General features: G+C 58.7%; 1 protein-coding gene across 1 annotated transcript; it reads right to left on the bottom strand.

Moving 5' to 3' along the window:
• Nucleotides 1-61: 61 nt before the first annotated feature.
• ST6GALNAC2 (ST6 N-acetylgalactosaminide alpha-2,6-sialyltransferase 2) lies at nt 62-10,439 on the bottom strand. The gene is made up of 10 exons (XM_039562405.1): nt 10,055-10,439; nt 4,732-4,824; nt 4,555-4,612; nt 3,766-3,940; nt 2,851-3,016; nt 2,629-2,767; nt 2,360-2,463; nt 2,126-2,209; nt 1,442-1,541; nt 62-1,246 (listed from the first exon to the last, which is right to left on the bottom strand). The coding sequence occupies exons 1-10, from the start codon at nt 10,177-10,179 to the stop codon at nt 1,079-1,081; spliced, it is 1,212 nt and encodes a 403-aa protein (XP_039418339.1). The 5' UTR covers nt 10,180-10,439; the 3' UTR covers nt 62-1,078.
• Between the last annotated feature and the right edge of the window lie 6,588 nt (nt 10,440-17,027).

Genomic DNA, 17,027 nt, shown 5'->3' with positions numbered 1-17,027 from the left:
GGGAGGTAAAAGGGGGGGGTGTCTCACCCCACCCAGTTCATCAAAACAACAGAAACAGGAGTTAAGGAAAACAATCATTCAACATTTATGTAATTACAGAAAGTGGGAAAGTGTCTGGCATTACACTGCTCTGTCTCCACCCTCCAGCCCCACCAGCTGGAGAAGCCTCCCCAGGTGGGTCTCCCTGAGCAGTGCTGGTGTATGAGGGACAGCTGAAAGGTTCAGGACCCTCCTCTCCCTTGGGGTTTTGGGAAGGAAATTAAAAGAGTGACCCATCATTTTGACCCACCTGGTGTGGGGCTGCCTCTCAGAGGGCACCACGGAGTCCCTGTGCAAGAAAAGCCTGACAAACGCAGTGCCACACACACATGGCTGAGGCCAGCATCACCTGGACGTGTTCCTGGTGTCCTGGCTGAGCTGCTGTGACCCTCCTTGTGGCTGATGGCTTTTGAGCCCCTTCCTTGTCAGAAAACACCAGATCTCAAGAAGGGGACAGTGACAGGGCCCACTGTGTGTCTGTCCTGCTGTCTGTGCCACTGACCAGGGAGGCAAACAGATCCTTCTGGAAGGTGGCACACGTCCGCACAGCTGGCTGGAGTTGGGACTTTCTGCAGTCTGGGAGGGAGTTGTTCTCCAAACGTGCCACCTCCTGCCACTTGGTCTCCAGTGCAAGGATTTATCCTGCCTGCTGTGGTCCCACCACGAGCATTTAAGGTGAAGGGCATTTTCCATCATCCTCTTCCAGCATCATCCTGCCCCTCCTGTGCTCCACAGGGGCCACTACTGCCCCATAGCCACGTTCATGGGGCTGGCAGGGCACAGCCATGTGCTGTGGTGCTTCTGGGTGCCCCAAAGGCCACGTTCAATCACACTGATCCCTAAGGAAATGCAACATTCCTCCACCAGCTTCAGCTTCCCCATTATCCTCACACCACTGCTGGCTGTGGTGCAGCAGGTCTGCTCCATGGGCTAGCTGGCCAGCTGGGAAGAGCCCTTGGGAGGGAGAAGGTGACCCTCAGGAAAAAGGAGAACAGCCACAAGAGTCCTTGGACTTGCCCCTGTGGGCGACCTCCCAGCCTCAGCGCTGGTAGAGGGTGATGATCCCTGCACGGTGCAGGCTCCTCCACAGCGCTGCCTCCAGCATCATGTCGTGGTTGGCATAAAACACCAGAGGTTTCTTCTCCACCTCGTAGTAGTGGTCTGAGAACTGCTCGTAGTTGGCTGTGATGAACCCGTAGGCACTGACCTGTGGGGAGGGAGGTGGGGCAGACAGAGGACAGGGTCAAGGCTTCACCTCGGGTGGTCCATCACCACCACCACCACCACTCCCTTCAGGGACAGGGGACACGTAGGACAGCCACCAGGACACACTGGAGCCGCACAGCAGCCAAAGGGGGGATTTCCTTCTCCCCAGGAGGACAGTGGCCCCGTGGCCCCTTACCTGGTCGCAGGTGTGGAGCGCAGTGAGGAGCATGAGGGCACCGGTGCTGGGCATGTAGAGGGAGCCGTACTGGGTGTTCAGGAGCTCTGACCGCAGGAACCTGATGGTGACACGGTAGCTGTGGGGGCTCAGGGCTGGCACAACCCTGCAGCCCCCAGACCCACACCCACCCTGCCCTCTCCAGTGGTGCCAGTGCCCAGTAAGGCAGCAGCACTGCGTGAAACACAGGGCTCAGGCGGGTTCTCTGACAGCTGCTCTAAGGTTGAGCTCATTTGCACAGAGATTAGTAAAAGGCACTTCTCTGCTGTTTGGAACCACCCCAAGCCAGGCACCTGCTTTCATAAAAGGCAGGAGAAGACCATCCCATTGGGCCCTACCTTTGCTCCTGTTAGACTGGGACAAAATGTAATTTGTTTTGGGGAACGGGAGTAAGGTGAGCACAGGCAGGTGTAGGAGGGGATGTGAGCTGTGCTGCAGTGAGCAGGAATGGCAGGGGGGAGATGCCTCTGCGTTGTGTGCAGACAGCAGGGCAGGGGTGGTTCCAGTGTCTGGGGGAGACTGGGACTGCACTTTGATGCTGGGCAGGTACTGGTCTGTACTGGAACGAGCAGAGGAGGGAGGCAGGCGGTCTGAGCCCAGCCCAAAGCAGAGCCAGACAGCAGCCACAGTGCTCATCACCCTCACCTTGCTGTCAGGTACTGCAAGAAATCAGGATGCAGCAGCTTGAACTTCTCTGCAGATGCCTCCGGTCCAAAATACTTCTGTGGCCTGCAGCAGGGCAAGGAGAAGGGCAGAACTTCGTCATGGGAGTCCTGGAGCTCCTTGGGGTTTATCCCAGTAGGGACAAATGTGGGGTGAGGATGGGCAAGTGATGCCTGCGCCACCAGGGCTGCTGGGGAATCTTGGGGAGCTACTCACTCGTCCCCCTTGTCTGAGCCCTCGGGCACTGGGCTGCCCTGGATGGCTGATCTCAGCATGATGTAGTCACGGATGTCCGAGGGGATGAAGATGTACTTCAGGTCCTGCAGCAGGGACACAGACGTGGCACTTGCAGGAGGGTTTAAGGACACTGCCCATGCTTCCAGCTGAGGACTGAGGGCTCCCGAGAGGGGAAGAAGGTCTCAGAAGCAAGCCCAGCCTGAAGGGACAATTTGGATCAACTCCCCAAGAAGCCCTCAGGGTCTCACCTTGCCCTGGGGGATCTGAGTGAAGCCATACTCCTCGTAGGCAATGAGGGAGTTCTTCATGGTGTTCACCGTGAAGCCGTAGAAGGAGACCTTGGTGCCGACATCCTCCTCAAAGCCTTTGATCACGGCACCGTTGAGCCTGCAGGAAAAGCGGAGAACACGCGTCCAGGGCTGGCATCTCCCAGCACCCACGGCCCCATCCTGCCTGGGATTCATCCTCACCTGAAGACCAGGTCGTGGCTGTCGATGGCCTTGCCCTGCCGTGAGCCGTTGAGGATGCCACCGTTGCCCACCACGGCACAGCGGACACAGCCCCCGGGGAAGGCGGCCCTGTCGAAGAGGTGCCGGTTGGCCGAGGTGTTGAGGAGCTGCAGGGTGCTGCCCACCACTGGAATGGAGTAGGATGTGGCCAGTCAGCAGGGAAAAGGTGTGTGTGCAGCCCGTGAGCACGGGCTACAGCACGCACAGAGCTGGCACAGCACAGCCAAGAGCAGCACACGAGGAAACTCACACCACCCCCGTGCAGGAAGAGAGGTCTGCAGGTGGGGTATGGGGACACCAGACAGTCCCTCCTCTTCCAGCTTGGTGCCACCTTCTCGTATCTCCCCCTGTTCCTAACCCTGCTCCAAACAGTGGCCACCCAAGGCTGCACAAGGCACAGGGATGTATCCGGACATCTCCAGCCCCAGCCCTACAGATGCTGCTGCCTGTGGTGGCCACGTCCCCTCCTGACAACGTCTCTTTGCAACAGCCACTGGTTCTCTCCTGCTCGCCGTTCCCAGCACATCCCAGCCCAGGGATTGAAGCCAGCGGCTGCCGAGGAGAACAGAGAGTGGGTTTGGGGTGGGAAGGGAAACAATCTCCGTGCACAACAATGGAGCGAGTTATCCGAGCTCCTCCGGCCCCAGTTAATAATCATGGACACACTGGAGCCTTTATTCAGGAAAATGTCACAAGATGCAGCAAGCGGTGTTTGCAAAGCCGCACCCTCCGCCCTTTGCCCTGGGAGGTGGGCTGGGGAGAAACCAACATCCCTGGCTCCTCTGCAGGGCTCCTCTGCCTGTCCCACATCTCCATTCCCTTCCGCTGGGCTCCCCAGTCCCCTCAAGCTGCCCCACATCCCAGCTGGGTCTGTACCTGCGAGGGACAAGCCTTGCCAGCCATAGGGGACGTGTCGTGCCTTCAGCCTTTTCCAGCTCTCCAGGGTGAAGTGCTGGTCCCACATCAGCACGGGGGTGTCGAAGTGGAAGATCTCCCGAAACGTGGGGTCTGCCTTTGCTCTGGCCATCACCGAGCGGAGGCAGGGGCTGGGCTGGGAGGGAGGAAGGAGGATCCCCATTCAATCTCCAGCCTGGGTCTGCCTTCCCTGTGACACCTCCACCCCTCAGTACGCACCAAGGCGAGAACAAACCCAGGGACAGAAATGCTCCCTGTCCATCACACGTTCTGCTGGGTCACCCAAGCGGGGCACTGCCTCACGCCTCGGCTTCGTGTGGCAAAACAGCCTTTGGCACCCAGCTCAGCGGGGCTGGGAGAACCAGGGCTTACAGAGTCACCTGAGAGTGTGAAAGGTTCAGCACCTTCAGGTGAGGGCACCCCGTTAAAGGGCTCTGCTCTATGAGAACAGACCAGTGACAGTCCCCCCACCAGGGCCTGGGTCCATCCCCACGAGTCTCCAGCCTGGACTGCTGGCCCAGGAGTCCCCAGGGTTTGGAGGGAGTGGGTGATGCTGGCTCCAGCCTCCACACTGGGCAATGGCAGCAGGGAGGCCTGGGGAGGATCACGTGTGGATGGGACAAGGTTGCTCCTCTGTAAACCCCTTCCAGAGGAAGCTGCTCCTCCTCAGCCTCCCCACACAGCTCTTCAACCAACAAAACCCAGCACAGAGAGGCACCATGGACGTTACTGTGCTGTGCTAATGATTACCTGCTTTCTGCTGGGCTCCGGCTCCTCCAGCTCGGCAGAGGGCTTGAAGGAATTCCCACTGGGATGGGGGAAACATGTGGCAGAGTTAAAAATCCATTGCTTGGGCACTGGGGAACTGCACAGTGGGCAGGGAGCTCCCAGTTCCTGCCAGGATGGCTGAGCATCTTCCCTCCTTACCTGTCCAAGCTGCCTCCAGGAGCCCACCTGCGGCTGCCAGCTCCATGTGGTGTCCCTGAGGGAGCCAGGACCAGCGGCTCCGGCTGCAGCAAGCTGGGAGAAGACAAGTGAGGGCTCAGCTGAGGAGGTGACACTGAGCACTCCAATATCCCCCCACCTGTGAGAGCCACATGTCTCCCCTCCACTGCTGCCTGTGCCCACCCATCCCTCCAGTTGTCTCCCCTCCACTGCTGCCTGTGCCCACCCATCCCTATCTGCAAGTGGAGAGACGAGGCTTTGCAAAATGCAGGGTCTGTGCAGCCACCATCTCCTGGTGGGTCCCACCACCAGGACTCCCACAAACCAAAAACCACAGCCAGTCCAGTCTGCAGCCTGGGGGGAATCCTGCTGAGACCTCCGTGGCTCTTCCCACCATCCCTGAGTCCCAAGAGGACCAGACTGGAATAAACTGGACAGACCAGCAGGACACATTTAATTGTTATATTGGAGAAGCAATCAGCAACCGGGGTCTGGAGGCTCTCGGGGTGCATGGGACCCCCTCTGCCATGGGAGTGGCTGGGGCATGCCCTGATCCTTCATTAGTAGCAGAGGCTGCCCACCCTGAGCAATTTGGGGTGCCCTGAGCCCCACGGGGCCAGGCTGAGCTGACCCAGCCCCTGGGTGAGCACTGGGGCTGGGGGTGGGCAGGGTCGCAGCCTGGCAAGCAGGAGTGGGAGCCCACAGGAGGGGAACAGGCTCCCATTCATCCCCACACAGAAAGGCCCTTCAGAGCCCCCCGGCCAGCCCAGGAGGCAGGTGCTGCGGCCAGAAGGGGGGTATTGTGGAGGAACAAGGGCTCCTTGTTACGGGATCTCTGCCTGGGAGCCTGGGGACAGGTAGAGGCAGGTGGGGAGCGGAGCTTCACCCCCTCCCCCCCGGCACAACACTGCCTGGCACAGGGGCACAGCAGGCATTGGGTTTCTGTCCCTGCCACAGCCCCTGTCAACAACAGCAGCGCCCACAGCCCTGCCAAGGAGTGGATCCAAACCCGTTTGCCACCCAAATCCTGCTCCGTGCCACTCTGGGGGCATGGCATGACATGGGGGGACAGCCCAGCGCCCTGCCTGGGGTCTGGCACTGGGAGCTGGAGCATCTCCCCAGGCGTGAATGGAAAGGCAGTGTCAAGCAGGTTTTAGTCCCAGCACCTTCCTTGCACCATCCCAGTGCTGCCAGCTTTGGGCAGGGGATGCTGAGGGTGCAGGAGGCTGAGCCCCAGCAGCAGAGCAGGGCAGCTTGTAAATCAAGCCTGTGTGTCTTGCCTTGGTGTCCCATGGGAAGTCAGGTTCCCAGCAGGAGCAGAGTCCTGGAAAGCCCCCACCACTCCAAACACAAGGCTACAGCCCAGGGGTCAGCACAGTGTGGCCCCCACCAGCTCATCCCTGAGGCTTATCCTGGGATCGTCTGAGCAAGCAGAGAGAGGAGGGAGGAAAAATCCCCAGGAGGGTCCATCAAGATGCAACTGAGCCATCCCAGAGAGATGCAGAGCTGCATCTTTCTGCAGGGCCTTTCTGTTATCCCTGAGAGCATCCAACTAATCCCAGCCAGAGCAAACCTGCCTATTCCCTTGGCTTGCAGGGAGCAGGGTCTGCACACAGCAAGGGCAAGGCCATCCAAGGCTGTACCAGACTACACTGGAAGCTGCTCTTTCAGCCCAGGCACTGACAGCACACCCTCCAGAGCAAAGCTCTCCCACACAGGTGTCCCACAGCTCTGGACACTGAGTGGGCTCAGCCCTGGGGAGCTGCCCTGGGGTGCAAGGAGCTCACCCCAGGGAGCTGCCCAGCCCCACGTGCTGCCTCCATCTCACAGTGCTGCTGATCCCCAGCCCATGTGCCTCAACAGAAGAGCTTATCAACACCTCCACCACCCAACCCACCAACAGACCAGCGACTGGGGAAACCTCCCTGCTCCAAGCCCAGAGCTGGCTCCTGCAAAGCACTGAAGTCCCTACGTGCAAAGCCCCTGGGTTGGTCATCCACCCCTTTTCTGGCCACCGAGGTGCAGCCCCCCTGAGGCTGTTACCCTCACCCACCACAGCCAAGCTTGAGCTGCATCCAAACAGCCTCTCCCAGCCCAACCACCTCCCCAGCCCTTTCCATCAGGTTCACAAGCCCCAGCTGCACATCTCTGCCCACCCAGCCCCTCCCCAGCTCTCCAAGCTCTCCTGCTCTTATTTCTTCCCTTCCCCTTCCCTGCCTCATTCCAGTGCCTGCAGCACAAGGCAAAGCCCTGGGCACTGGCAGTGGGAGGGTGCTGTGCTACTTTCTGGGCTGCCAGGGATGCTGTGGGAGCCCCAGGGGGTTCAGCCTGGCTGTGCCCAGGATGGAAGGAGGTGGGCACAGGCAGCCTGGTAGGTTGGCTCCTGCGGACCTTCCAAGGGCACTGGGCCCCACCTCCACCCATGGCCGGACACAGTGGGTGGCACCTGCTCATCGTTTCTTCCAGGACTTGTGCAGAACTGATAAATCAGTGCCAGCACCTCCCTGCACTTCCTTGCCAGCTGTGGGTGCTGGAGCCAGCTCCTCAGCACCGCTGCTGCCCAAACCCTGCCGGGAAGGGCGTGGGGCAGCCGGTCCCCCACCAGACAGCAGCTCGGCGGCATGATGGGGAGCCAAGCGCTTTGACGTCACCTGCCAGGATGTGGTGAAGCGCCTCGTGCTGCTTGGTTGACTCAGAAGATGACGACCCTGCCCAGGACCAACCGATGCACAATGGGGCTGCAGGAAGGAGTGGCTGAGGCTGCCCGGGCACTGGCGGTGGCAGCAGAGCCAGCCAAGCCTGGGTGCACTCCCTCACCACCGGGACATTCACAAATATGACGTTTCTGGTCCATGGCCATCCCTCATTTCCGGAAGATAATGCTGTGTGTGAGTATTGTGAGCACACACTCTGGCCTTATCTTCAGCAAATACTCCCAGGGCCACACAGAGATGTTTGAGGGAACTCAAACAGCAACAAGAACCCACTCGTGCTCCACCTCACCATGAAGGGCTGAGCTCCGGAAGCATCTTTCCCTGGTGCAGAGCCAGAGTGGCACAGCGAGGCTGGGCAGAGCTCCTTGCTCATCCCATCTGCCCTAACAATAAAGCCACAAGCAGAGCCAGCAGCTCACCAGTGGGGTTTGGAAGAGATGGATGGGAAGGGAGTGGAAGAGGGCTGTGCTCAGCTGAACCCCAGGGTCTCCAGGGATTTGGCTCCCTCCATCCCAGCTCTGCAGGGACCAGGGCATTTTGCCCATTTCCATAGGGCCACCAGCTTTGTGAGGAGCTGGAGGGGGACTCGGTGTTGCTGTGGGGAGCTGGTCCTGGGTTAAGGTCGCAGGCATCCATCAGGGGATCAGCTTCCTCCTGATCCCCTTCGTCCCCCTGTACCTCTGCATGGAGACACTGCTCACACAAACCTTCTGCTGAAACTGAGTCACCTGCACCCACAGGTGAGGACCCTGACCCTCCTGTCCCCACTGGAGAGTGGGAAGGGAGTGCTCTGTGATGGCACCTCAGCCGTGTGAAATGCCAGCCAGCCCAGTTCCAGCTCCGGACTCAGCCCCACACCCAGGCAGGGCAGCACCAATTCCTCCAGGGACACAGCTCTGTCTGGACGAGCAGCACTCACGGGGTGCCACGTTTGTAAACACAGGGAATCGAAGCCAACAGGCCACACTCTGGCTTGGGCTTAGCTTTAGGCGTTGAGTTAAAACCAAGAGGAGGGTCCAGGAGAGCTTTGAAGCACAGGTCAGCTCTGTGTTAACCTCACTCTGGGCCTCTCTCTGGAGCTGGACAAGCTGACCCTTGGTCCCATCAAGGGGCTGTAGCCTGGGTTGACTTTCATGGAAGGTGACCTAGGGCTGCAGCAGGTCTGGGCAGGGTTAGCCTGACATGTGGTGGGGGAACCTGTTCCCTGCTTCTATCCCATGGGTTTCCTCCACACCCTGCTCTCGGCTGGGTCATAGACCCTGTGCCTGGACAGGAATGGAAACCAGCCGCGGCTGGTTTCCATTCCCAGCTGCAGCGTGGTCCTCGGGCACGTTCTGCTGCCCTCCTGGGCCCCAGTTTCCCCTCTCGTGGACATCAAGCTGCTCTACACCGCAGCCGTGACTGCCCCGGGCAGCTCCCGGTAACGCTGCCGCTGGCACCGCTGAGCACCGGGCACGGCGAGAGTGGAAAGAGCCGACAGCCAGCCCGGGCTGCTGCAGATACTCGTGATCCACCAGCCCAGCAGCAGAGGGGACCTCTGCCTTGGGATCGGCCAAGGAGAGCTCCCAGCTAGGGAAGGGAGAAGGTCTGAACCCCAGGGCAGCCCAGCCGGCTGCATCCCCAGCAAATCCCGCTGCAAATCTCACCCTGCCCAGGACCGGCTCCGGTCCCCACAGCATCCCCCACTCCCGGGCAGCGCCCGGGCAGCTGGGCTCCGTCACACCGATGGCACCCAAAGGCACCCGGGAGGAGGTGAGGGACACACACAGCGCTCTCCTGGCCCATCACCTGATGCTCATAGGGGTCAGGGCAGCTGGTCCCGCAGCCCAAGCGCTGTGCCGGCTCCTTCCCCCGCCCGCTCATCCGCACTCTGCGGGGATCCCCGGGGCACCCCAGCACCCCCTCCCGCTTGGCACGGGGGAGGCTCAGGAAGGTGCCTCGGGAGGTTTGGAGGATGCAGGGAAGGCAGACGAAGGGGGAGTTGCAAATTGCTGGAGTTTGGAAAACGCTGCAGCCCTGAGTTCGCGAGCGGTGGGGGCAGCCCGGGCGATCCAGGAGGGCAGCCCGGGGGATCCGGGACCGGGGCAGCCGTGCCCTGCCCCTGCAAGGGGGGGGGGGGGTCGGTGCAGCTCCATGGGGGCCAAACCTCCCCCAGGACAATCAGCCGGCTCCGATCCTGCACCAGCCCGGCGGAACACGCGGCGGCTCTGGCCGGCAGCTGAAGCGGGTTTGATCCTCACCCTCAGCCGTCCCTTGACTCAGCAATGGTTTCTTCGCATTGTGATGGGCTGAACCCACGCGGGGACCCCTGGAGACCCCCCCCCATGGCCTCGAGGTCCCGCTGTGGGCAGCCCTGGGCTCGGCTGGTGGCCGTGGGCAGGAGCCGGTGCCCAGGACTCAGAGCGGGGGCAGAGCCTGCTTCCAGCACATTTTCCAAACCAGCCCACGGCCGGGGGCAGAGCTGGGATCACCTGCGCTAAGGGGCCCACACCGGCACCCCGATTCCCCGCCTCCATCCCAGCGCACGGTACCTCATGCTGGATTTACAGATCCCTGCCTCCCACCCCTCTCCAACCCCCGTCCCCCCTTACCTGGCTATGATCCTCTGGCTGGTGGGCGCCTCCACCGTAGCGTAGTAGTGACTGTAGAGGAGCAGGGAGGATGTTAAACCTGCCAGGAGCAAAAGGCAGAGCCTTTTCCAGTGCGGGGACCCCATCCCGGGTAATTCAACCACTGGAGCCGCGCAGGCGAGCGGGAGCGTGGCAGCCGGCCCCGGGCACACAAACTTCCCGGCCCCTCTCCTTTCCCAGCCCCGTAGGCGCGGACACCGCTGTGGACTAGCTCCGTCCTGCCCCGGGTGCCCAGCTGCACTTCGGAGCAGGCTGGGATATTCCTCCGGAGCGGTGGGAGGGAGGGTGTGAGCCGGAGGGAGGAGGCACCAGGCTGACTGGTTCAGACTTGCTGAGAAAAAAAGCACTTTTGAGCTGCTTTTTCTCCGAGCTGGGGATTAAACATTTACCCAGACCAGAAGAGAAGTGAGATTTTCTTTTTTTCTTTTTTTTTTTTTTTTTTTTTGCCTCCTCCACCCACCCACAGCTCACAAACAGGGCTCCCCTTTCTGTAACTTTCTTGTCCGACTCAAAGACATGCAATCACCGCCGGCTGCACCCACACGGACACCCGGCGGCCCCGCGGTATCACCTCCGAGCGTGTCTGCGGGCGCCTGCGGTTATTTTATGCGTATCCGAAACTGCAGGCTCTGAAGTCGAGACGGACCTTGGGGTGCCCGATAGCAGCACCGTGTCACGTACCCGCAGCCACCCGCTGAACCCGCCAGGAGGGCGCAAATGTGGGGGAGAAGGGGACAAGGGGGGACACCGGTGGGGTGCTGCCACTGAGGAGGAGGGGGGACATGGCTGGGGGGCTGCCCCCGGGCCCCCGGCCACGTTCTGGCTGAATGGATCGCGTGCATTTGCGGCTAACAAAACCTTTCGGGGCTTTGTGGCAAGCTCGACAAAGAGTTTGGGTTGGAGCAAAGGGGAAACGGGTTTGGGGGGAAATTTGTATGAATTATTTTGGTATTTTCAGAGAGGATGTGCTCCAGTTTCTTTTTTGAAAGAATATCTTGGTGTTATTTTGGTTCAACTCTGAAAGAACCAGCCTGTGAACTAAAGGATATGCATACCAAAATGTTTGTTGCAGCGGGGGAAGGGACTCGGCAAGCAAACAAGCCTTTTCAGTTGAACTGTAGGGATTTTGGGGGGGGTGGACTTTTAGGAAGTGACCAGACTCGGGGAGCAGCACGGTGGTGAGCCCTGCTCCATCCAAACCCTGTGCCCGTGGCTCCCTGAGCACTCGTGTTGATCCAGGCTGTCACCCACCTCCAGCCCCTCCATAAATTCCCTCCTTCATTATTCAGCCCCAAAAGCTGAGGCCAAACCTCCGTCCCTGTTCCTAAGTCCCACTGAGCACCCTCAGGCCGGTGCACTCACTGTGGCTGCATTTTCTCCAACACTCCTTTATCCCCTCAGATCCAACCACTCTCCGCTTCCTTTCCAGCCTGCCCAGACAGGTTCAAAGGAAGATAAAAGCCAAACACATTTTAACAGGAGTTTGCTTCAATCTCCACTTGCTTCCACTACTACAGACCCTCCATTGCCAGCCCTGGTCCTCTGGGAATTTTGGCTGTGTGGGGATGGCACCGAATTGGCATCCACAAGGTGCCCAGGCTGCGGTGTGAACACGGGAGCAGCTCTGTGCCTGAGGCTGGCAATGGTGTCAGCGCTGGCCTTGTCCCACTGGGAGAGTGGGCACTGGACCTGGGACACCACAAAGGGATAGTGGCCAGGCTGATTTTAAAGAAAACTTGCAGACAACCCTCCCTGGGAGCTGTAGCAGGAACGGGCATGGGCTGTCTCAGGGAAGGAAAGAGCAGGCAAGGAGCTGGAAGGACAGGACAGATCATCACCATTTGGACACACAGGGAGGAAATCAAGCTTAATGCCCAGCTGCAGCTAAAGCTGAGAAAGGACGAGCAGGAAGAGGGGGTCACACGTACCCCAGAGCAAAAGGCAGCTCAGAGAAATGGGGGTGCATCGATGCAGGGATTTGATGCTTTTTGCCTCTGTCACTAAAAGCTGCTCCCAGCCCTCAGGGGTACAGGCATTTTCTGGAAGACTCAGAGCCAGCAGAGCATGGTTAAGAGTCTGGGGTCCTGCTCAGAGGTCCCCCAGCCTGGAGCTGTCCTGACCCGATGTGACTCAGGGTCTGCCTTGTTGGCTCTGACCCGCTGGATGTGCTCCCTGCGATCCGGTGCCTTGGCTCACGTGCTCTTGACTCTGGCCCTTCGTTAACCACAGCTAATTATTACCAACTGCTCAAGTAAGTCACAAGGGACATAGCAAGGCTTGGCTGCAGATGGATGACCAATGGTCCAGAGGAAGTGACTGGGGAAAGTCAGGAATTTGCCATTTGGAAACATTTATGGCCCAATCATGCAAATGCTGGTGGAGTGGCAGCTTCAGGGGCTGGAGGAGCTGGTTTCTTCACATCTCTCTGTTTCCATGATATATGGTTTTCTACTGTTGGTTTTATTTTCAGCGGGGTGAAAATGAGATGCACAGTTCTTCATCTGCTCCACTTGTTTTGTGCTACAATGCATTTTGGACTATGCCCCAAAATTAAGTGGTGCTTAATTTAGAAGTTAAATAAGTGTGAAAAACCTTTTAGGATGGTAGTTGCCAAATAAAGATTAGGAAAAGAACATAAAAGAAATTACAATGGAAACCAGCAAGTATCATTTTTAGCCTGGGCTTTTTATTCCAGTGATTGCTTCTTGGAAACAGAACCCAATCCCTCCCCATGGCTAGAGAGCACAAGAGGAAAATAAACACATTTTGCACCAGCTGGCTGCCAGCCACAGGTTGGTGGAGGAAAATCTCATGGTCTTTGCCATGATGAACTGTGCAGGTGGGAGAATGAGATCTCCAAAAACCTCCTGGAGGATTTATATATCCGAATTCATTCAGTATAGGTCAGAGGTACATTTAAGAAAGTGCCAAAAATCTGCTCATAGAGCAGGTCCCCGAAACGCAGAGCCTGGCCGCCGGAGCAGGTGGTTGTGTCACCCCCAGAGAGCGCGGGGCCATATGGCTGCCTGCGGAGGCACGGCCGTGGCAGCATGAAAAATTCATCAGCAGATGTCCCGGGAGGCTGAGGCACGGCCCCTGCCCGGTGGGGCGGGGAGGGCAGCAGGAGCAGCTCGGCCGCAGCTCCTCTCGCCAGGCTCCCTGCCCGGGGAAAAGGGGTCGGGCAAAGCGCCCGCTGAGGATGCTCCCTGACACTCCATGCTTGGATTTGTGGGTGTTGCTACAACCTAAGTCAGGAGAAGTGACCACACGGAGGATGCCTGGAGATGGGGGTGACAGCAAGGTGGTGGCTGCGCTTGGCTGCGGGACCTGAGACGCTCAGGGCAGTGCTCTGCCCTTCTGCCCACACCCCCATGCTGCAGGTGGGAGAAGGGGCTCAGGGGTGCAGCAAAACTGCTCAGAGAAGGACAACGAAGGTGGTGAAGGGTGTGGACACAAATCCTATGAGGAGAGGCTGAGGGAGCTGGAGTTAATAGGCCTGGAGAAGAGGAGGCCTTACCACTCTCTACCTCCTCCTGACAGGAGGGTGTAGCCAGGTGAGGGCTGGCCTCTTCTCCCTGGCAACCAGTGATAGGATGAGAGGACATGGTCCTGTGCTAGGGGAGGTCTAGGTTGGACATTAGGAGGAATTTGTTCACAGAAAGGGTTGTCAGGCATTGGAATGGGCTGCCCAGGAAGGTGGTGGAGTCACTGTCCCTGAAAGTGTTTAAGGAAAGACTGGATGTGGCACTCAGTGCCATGGTCTAGTTGACAAGGGGGTGTTCAAAGATTGGAATCCATGATCTCAGAAGCCTTTTTCAACCAAATTGGTTCTGTGACTCTGTGATCTCTGTGCCAGCGTGGCAGGATGTGGCCCATCAGGGAAACACACCCTGTAGTCCCCTCCTGATTCTCCCCAAAGCAGGAAGGTTGCTGGGAGAAGCCATAGGCTGAGGTGGCAGGTCGGGACCTCAGGAGCAGTGGCAGGACGTGGCTTAGGCTGGCTCATGTTGGCTTGCTCCCCATGGCCCTGCTGGTCCAGCCCAGCTCTTATCGCAGGTGCCTGCACATGGCAGAGCCCTTGGCCCATGGACCGCTGACCAGGGCCCAGATAAGCCAAACACACAGTTCAAAGGCCATCCCCTCTCCACGGGCATGAGGCAACCTGGGAGGCGCTGAGCTATGCCCTGAAGGGGTGCAGAGCTAGGAAACACCTCTGAGAAATTAGGGTGACAATGCAAACTGCTGCCTTCCCCCTTCTTGCCAGCTCTGGACCAAGCAGAGCAGATGTGGGCTGATCCCCCAGTCCCGGAGGTCTGCTCAAAGCCACATGTCCCTGGGGTCTGGCCAGGCTCTGTCCCCAAAGCTGGGGGGAGGGGACACCATGTTTGAGTGTGGGTGGGTGACCCAGCCCCTTGTCCACCCACCTGTGTGGTCCTATCTGACACTGCATGGCTGCCATGGGGGGGATGGAGGGAGTCTTGGCACATCCCCAGGACTCAGAAAGTGTCTTCCCAGAATTTACCAGCCCAAGGGCTGACCAGGCCAAGCTGGGAAAGCCCTGCAGCACCCAAGGTCCTGTTGCTCAGCCTTGCAGAGGAGCCCTGCTGCACCCCCTGGAGCTGTTTACTTGCAGGTCCCTGCTCCAGCCCCTGGAGCTGAGGGCTCCTGGCAGCTCAGCTGGTGCTTTTTGCACAACAAAGCCATGGGCTGCTCCTTTATCTTGTTCTCCCTCCCCTATTATCAATAGTTTTTCTGGTCCAACTGGATTTACCTGCTACCACATCCCCAGGAAAGAGAGAAGGTCCACACAGCAGAGAACCTCTCACCCTCTGCCCCCAAGGCCTGCTCCAAACCTCTCAGCAACTGAGGAACATAAACAGCACCTGCTAAGTCCCCAGCACAGAGCTTTTTGTGCTGACCTGGAGCAGGCACATACCTCTGCCACACTCCCACAGCATCCAGCCAGCCACAGAAGCTCGAGAGTAACATATCCAGAGGGAGCACCTCCATGCTGGGAAGCTGGGTGCTGTTATCCAGCTCTGGCTGCTCTGTGCCTCAGTTTCTTGCCTGGGAAGGAAAGAGACAGGAGTGACAATATGGATGTGCCACCATGACACAAGGCTGCCTTGGAGCCGTGTGTGGTACACACAGTATCTCCCTCCAGCACCTGGCTGGGTTTGGGGTTGGCTGCCACCTCTAGAAGGTACCTTGAACCCCAGGACATGGTGCAGAGCCCACCTTGTCCCTGCTTCTGGTAAGGCCAAACCCAAACAGGATCCAGAGAGCAGGGCTGGACTGACCAGGAGCAGGGTAGAGATGGGCTCTGCACCACTCGCTTGTACCCAAGATGCATCCCTGTCCCCCAGCAGGTCCATGTCTGCTTCCTCCTGCTTCATCCCTAGTCGAGGAGCTGTGTGAACACACAGCAGGACAGGGTGGTCTCTGCTTCTGCTGTACAGGTGAGCAGTCACACTGAAAGAGGGAAGAAGTGGAAATGAAGCAAAAAATTTGAAGCCCTGCCAGAAAGTTGACACCATGAGAGTTTCTGGGTGGCAAGTGGTTTTGGTTTCTGCAACCTGGTGGGGAATATTTAAAGGCTGTTAACTCTTGGGGAACTCCAGGAGATATCTGGCACAGCTGTAACAACAGTTCATGGTACTTGCCAAGAGCTTTTGAAAAAAGCTGGGCTGACAAAACAGCAACTTCTGGACATGCTGAAGCACAGTGGTGGATTTATCCCCCAAATAAACGTCTTCGTTGAAATCCTCCAGCCCCCAGAGCTCCTGGCTGGCACTGGGTATTGTGTCTGTGCAGGAGGAGGAGTTGCTGTGTCTGAGCATCCCTCAGGATGTCAGACCTGATCCCACCATCAGTCCCTCTGCTTGTGCTGCCTTCAGCTCTGTGCCATGCTGCAGGAGCAGAGGCCACACCTTTGCACACACCTTGTGACTGCAAGGTACCAAACCTCTGCTCCATGTGTCCCTACACACCCCAGGGAGCCCCCAGGCCATAAATTGCCGGCACCTGCAGGGCTGTGCCCAGCAGCGGGACACGTTGGCAGATCAGGATGCGCCAGACCCGGCACAATGACAGATCCCTGAACAGGAGCTGCCACCTGGTGGCACAGGGACAATCTTGATGTCGTGCCAGCCATAGAGACCTGGATTTTGGGGTGGCCCTGCACCATGGCACTGGCTCTGCCCAGCGGCACTGAGCAGGCTGGGGCTACTGCGGCACAGCCCGGCAGCGCTGCTTTCACCCTGGGACACTGACCCTGCTGGGAGCTTGCCCAGTCCTGAGTACTGGCTCTTGCCAAGCATGTTCCAGCTGTAGCTGCTCTCCACACGCTTCGTTCCATTAGTTTTTGCCAGGCTGGAAGCTGGCCGGGAAATGCCACCTCCAACCCCGCTAAACTTCCTGTGGCCACTCCAGACCCGATGCCACGAGATCAGGTGGCTCTGGTGAGGCACAGCTGGACTTGTGCTCCAGGGGATGTGTCCCAGTGTGTGCCACACCTCTGCCAGCCCCCAGTGGGATGGGATGCCTTGGTGCAGGGGGGGCAGAAGCAAAGTGAGGAGGTGAGGGGGACCATCAGGTCAGAGTCGCTTTCCTGGGATCAGAAAGGATGTGGCTTTTAGCTTGCTGGGAAACTCCAGACCACAGCAAAGGCCCTTCTCCAGCCAAGATTATCCCTGATAACATCAAACTTTGTCAGCTGTGTTGAGAGAAAAGCCTGGAGGGAACAGGCTCTGGGGAGAGCCTCCTGGGAAGTTTCTTTCCCTTGACTCTGGGAAGCCTCAGCACTGGGGAAAAGCGTGGGCTGGGAGCTGTCAGCCCATCCCCAAAGCCTCCTCACCCACTGGGGAATCCTTGCTCAGTGGGACTCAGCCCCTTCCTGCTTCCCAAAGGATAGGGAAACAAAAGAGGAGGAGGG

Source organism: Corvus cornix, chromosome 18 (genome assembly GCF_000738735.6).
Source record: "Corvus cornix cornix isolate S_Up_H32 chromosome 18, ASM73873v5, whole genome shotgun sequence".
Lineage (NCBI taxonomy): Eukaryota > Metazoa > Chordata > Aves > Passeriformes > Corvidae > Corvus > Corvus cornix.
The sequence above is the reverse complement of the archived record's forward strand: the minus strand, read 5'-3'. Positions and strand labels throughout refer to the sequence as shown.